Source organism: Microtus ochrogaster, chromosome 7, assembly GCF_000317375.1.
Source record: "Microtus ochrogaster isolate Prairie Vole_2 chromosome 7, MicOch1.0, whole genome shotgun sequence".
Taxonomy (NCBI): Eukaryota; Metazoa; Chordata; class Mammalia; order Rodentia; family Cricetidae; genus Microtus; species Microtus ochrogaster.
The window spans coordinates 11,641,025-11,645,985 of NC_022014.1; the positions used below are offsets into that span (position 1 = coordinate 11,641,025).

Genomic DNA, 4,961 nt, shown 5'->3' on the forward strand with positions numbered 1-4,961 from the left:
GAGAGAGAGAGAGAGAGAGAGAGAGAGAGAGAGAGAGAGAGAGAGAGAGAAAACCTCAAAAGGCAATCATAAGAATCCCCACTGGTGTTGCCATAATTTTATCAAACAATGACTATTTCAAAAGAATTCATGCCGGTGACACAGCCAAGAAGAGCCCACATGCCAGGAGGAAGAACCATCTCCTGCAGCTGTCTTGGTCCTCACATGTGTATCTTGACATACGTGTGCATGCACACAATGAATCAATAAGTAAGTAAGGTAATAAGTTAATTAACAAAACAAACTTAAGTCCAAGGGCTAGGGAGAAGGCTCAGAGGTTAGGGGTGCTTGCTGTTTTTCCAGGTACCCAGGTGCAGTTCCCACATCGAGGAGCTCACCACAGCCTATAATTCCATCTCCAGTGGCTGCAAGGTCTCCAGGCTCCTACAGCCACCACCCGCACCCCACATGTAACGTACAGTACAGTTACATAAAAATACATTTTAAAGGCTCAAAAATGTAATTTCAGACTAAAAGTTCTTTTTAACTAAAATCTGGAACAAAGTCCTTTACACTGGTCATGTTTTTTTAGAAACCAAACCATGGTCTCTGTGCTGTCCTTATCTTATTGGTTCCCTTGAAATCTGGTCAATCAGGCTGTGTGAACTTGTGTGAGTTACCTAAGCTCTCTGTGCCTTGGCTTCCTAATCTGTAAAATGGGGGTAAGAGGACCCTCAGCTCAGAGCTGTGATTTACATGCAACCTAAGCTCACAGGCTTAGCACGTGCTAAGTGTTCAAGAAATGATTCTCTCTTTCTTGTTCCTTTACTCTCACTCTTTTTTTTTTTTTTTTTGTGATTTTTCGAGACAGGGTTTCTCCGTAGCTTTTGGTTCCTGTCCTGTCCATAGACCAGCCTGGCCTCGAACTCACAGAGATCCGCCTGTCTCTGCCTCCCGAGTGCTGGGATTAAAGGTGTGCGCCACTACCGCCAGGCCTTGCTCTCACTCTTTTTGAGACAGAGTATCATGCCAAGGATCCTTCTGTCTCTGTCTCCTAGGAGCTAAGTAAGAACTCCACCAATAGAACTGTCTCTCCAGTCCCCACCCAATGTGTGTTTGTGTGTGTGTGTGTCTATGTGTGTCTCTGTGTGTATGTGTGTGTTATTAAAAAGCAAAGAAGAAGTCTAAAGAAAGAGAGAACTCAGTGATAAGGTGCTTGAAGGAGGGCATGAATTTGGGTCCCCAGAACCCACAAGAAAAGCTTGGTGTGACAGCATGGATCCTGGCAGTGGGGGAGAGAATTTCCCAGTTTGCTGAATCAGTGAGTTGCAGGTTCAGTAAGACCCTATCTCAAAAAAAAAAGTAGAAATTGAAGAAGCTTCTTAACCCTGACCTCTGACCTCCATATCTATGCATATGAACCCCCCATACACACACACACACACACACACACACACACACACACACACACACACACACACGGGAAGTGGTAGATATTTAAAAATGCAAAAAAAAAAGCTGGGCTGTAGTGGCACACATGTTTAATCCTAGCACTCGGGAGGCAGAGGCAGGCAGATCTTTGAGTTCAAGGCCAGCCTGGTCCAAAGACGGAGTTCTAGACAGCTAGGGCCACATAGAGAAACCTGTCTCAAGCACACACACACACACACACACACACACACACACACACACACACACACACACGAATGCAAAGACAGGCGATCTGGTGTGACCTTGATAATGGACCTTGGCTGGCATTAGGGAGAATGTCACAGGGCAAGGGTGAGGGTATGTGACATCAACAGGAATGAGTCCTGGCTTGATGCTGAACGCTGAAAGTGAAGTCAGGAAGCTTCAGCAGGCCTCTTAGGGGTTCTAAGCGGGCATTGGGAGCCCAGCTGGTAAGCCGGGGAAGCAGGAAAGGGGGCTCAGACTCTCCTTCCAGCCTGCAGTTCACTGTGACTGTTCAGTGTCTGACTTCTGTCCATTTCTTCCTAGGTTGGGCCCAGTATTGGGCCCCCAGGCTTTCCCCACACTGGCAAAGATCCTTCCTGTGTTCTCATCCCTGCAGCACCTGGAGTGAGTTACAGACCCTGGGCCCCCTGTGCTCTGACAAGTCCTGGACCCCCTCCCCTACTGTGCTCTGATAAGTTCTAGACCCCCTCCCCCTGTGCTCTGGCAAGTCCTGGACACCCCTTCCCCCCACACTCTGACAAGTCCTGGACCCTTCCCCCACATTCTGACAAACCCAGACTTGGGGAGCCTTTCTTGTTTTTTTCCCCCTCTGTGCCCCACTACTTTTTCAGTGGGAGAACTATGTGGGGGCTAGATAACCTCATTGTGGGGACTTGTGACCCTTAGTACAGGGAAGGGACAGAAGACGGGAATCCCCAGATTTAAAAAAAAAAAGTTTATGGTTCTTTTGAAAGTTATGAAATCCTTTTCCCCACACAGCCCCTTCACTGCTCTTAGCAACCCCAAAGGGCAGACCGGCAGGAGCAGGAAACTGCTCAGTAGTTGAGGCTCCAGGGGGTTAGAGAAGCTGACCTGCTCAGGAGACTCCTACAAAGCCAAGCTGAGGTTCCAGTTCATGGCACTAGCCATGGCCCCTGGCCAGCTGATGGTGCCCCCAGGTGGTGCACGCCAGCTCCCATAAGCTCAGAGTGAAGCAGGTGGCACCAGGGCTGGAGGTGGCTGATCTGGGACCAGAGGGCTAATGGCCACCATCTGATCCCATTGCAGCCTGGACTCACTCAGTGAGAACAAGATTGGGGACGACGGTGTGTCGAAGCTCTCAGCCACCTTTCCTCAGCTCAAGGTCCTGGAGACGCTCAAGTAAGTACAATGGGGTTGCCTCCCACCGCCTCAGTTCTGCCCCATCATCTGCCATTCACTCCTGTTCTGGGTCACCATACACTCTCCCCTCCAGCCACTGCTTGTCCATTAGTGTTCTTCCTGTTTGTGTGTGTGCGCGTGTGTACGTGCGTATGTGTATGTTGTGTGTGTGTGCGTATGTGTGAGTGCGTGTGTGTGTGTGTGTGTGTGTGTGTGTGTGTGTGTGTGTGTGTAGTCCAGGGACCGCCTCAGCAACACTGCCCACCTCTTTTAAGACAGTGTCTCTCTCTCTGACTTGGAACTCACCAGTTAGTGATGCCAGGTTAGCCAGCCAGTAAGCCCCGAGTTATACTCAGGCTGGGATTACAAGCATGCACCACCGTGCCTAGGTTTCTATGTGGGTTCTGGGGATCAACTTCCTGTCTTCATGCTTGTGAGACAAGCACCTTACTAAGCCATTTCTCCAGCCCTCATTTATTGGATTAATCAACACAGACTTAAAGAACCCTTGCTGTCTATCCTAGGTAACAGTGGAGAACCTGAAGAGCCTGCTTCCAGGCTTCAGGCATCTTTACATAGGATAAACCAGAAGCAAACAAGCAAATAAATCATAATTATAATACAGGAAGCTGGGCATAGTAGCGTGGGGAGACTGAGACAGTAGGATGACCATGAGTTTAAGGCCAGCCTGGAGAATCAGTCTCAAGAAAATAAAAGTGGGGGAAGGCTGGCAGGGTGACTTAGCCAGCGAAGGTGGCTGCTGCCAAACTGACAATTTCTTTTTTTTTTAATATTTATTTATTTATTATGCATACAATATTCTGTCTGTGTGTGTGCCTGCAGGCCAGAAGAGGGCACCAGACCCTATTACAAATGGTTGTGAGCCACCATGTGGTTGCTGGGAATTGAACTCAGGACCTTTGGAAGAGCAGGGAATGCTCTTAACCTCTGAGCCATCTCTCCAGCCCCCCAAACTGACAATTTGAGTTCCATCCTCAGGACCCACACGGGAGCAGGAGAAAACTGACTCCTGCACGTTTCTTCTGACTTACACACACACTAGAAAAGAGAAAGAGAAAAAAAACGTATAAAATACGACGTACTAAAATCCATTGTAATAAAAGTTGAGTGAGTGAAACTACACTGGGCTGTTGGAAGGGAAACAACAGATTAGGATTTAGCGGTAAAGCACCTGGAGACAGTCACGTTTGAACCGTTCTGGAGTGGGTATGGGGATTGGACATGGTTTCCCGTTGAACCCTGGGCACACACCTGTGATCCCCACATTGGTGAGACTGCACAACAGGGAACCCTTGAGTTCATGGCCGGCCTGGTCTACATAATCAGACCTTGCCTCAGAATAAAGATTTAAAAGGGGCCGGTAAGATGACGCAGAGGGTGAAGGCACCTCTGAGTACAGCTGGAGACCCGAGTCTGCTTTCTGGAACTCATGGGAAAGTGTGGCAATGCCAAAACATTGCTCTCATCCTAAACGCACTTAAGAGTTTATCTGGGAGCCATTTGGAGTGGCCAATGCTCAGAACGCACATTTAGATGCTCCAATTCCAGGTTCCAACATGGATGCATTTCATGAAGTGTTACAGTTTAACCGAACAAAGACAGCCATAAATCAAGGCAGTTTAAAATAGGTTGGGGGGTGGGGGCAGCGCATGCCTTTAATCCCAGCACTCGGGAGGCAGAGGCAGGCAAATGCCTGAGTTTGAGAACAGCCTGATCTACAGAGGGAGTTCCAGGACAGCCAGGTTGTTAAAAGAGAAACCCTGCCTCGAAACACAACACAAAACAAACAAAAAATACATTGGTGGCTTCACCAGAGAGGCAGGTGCAGCAAGACGGGGGAAGCTTTTCTATAGGCCCAAATGCTGTCTGACAGTCCTAGCTCTTGGATTGATGGAAGCTAGTGGTCCGCTAAGTTAATAGACTCTTAAGAGGGTTTATCTTTTAGCCCCGCCCCGTCACTGCAGCTCTAATCCGTCAGTCTCTGTAGTCACAGCTTCTTTCTGGGAGTTCTAATTCACAACTCCACAAAGCTGTCCTCCACACATGCGCACGATGACAGCACGCCCCTCCACACATGCATGTCCTCCACACATGCGCACAATGACAGCACGCCCCTCCACACATGC

The 4,961-nt window shown here is 48.7% G+C and overlaps 1 protein-coding gene across 2 annotated transcripts in view; it reads left to right on the plus strand.

Annotated features, from left to right (window-relative positions):
- Positions 1–4,961, plus strand: part of Ciita (class II major histocompatibility complex transactivator) — a 51,315-nt gene that overhangs the window by 40,629 nt on the left and 5,725 nt on the right. For both annotated transcript variants that reach the window (XM_005349302.2, XM_005349303.2), the window contains exons 13-14: positions 1,978–2,058; positions 2,722–2,814. In XM_005349302.2, coding sequence (XP_005349359.1) covers positions 1,978–2,058; positions 2,722–2,814 — 174 coding nt within the window. The remainder of the gene's footprint in view (positions 1–1,977; positions 2,059–2,721; positions 2,815–4,961) is intronic.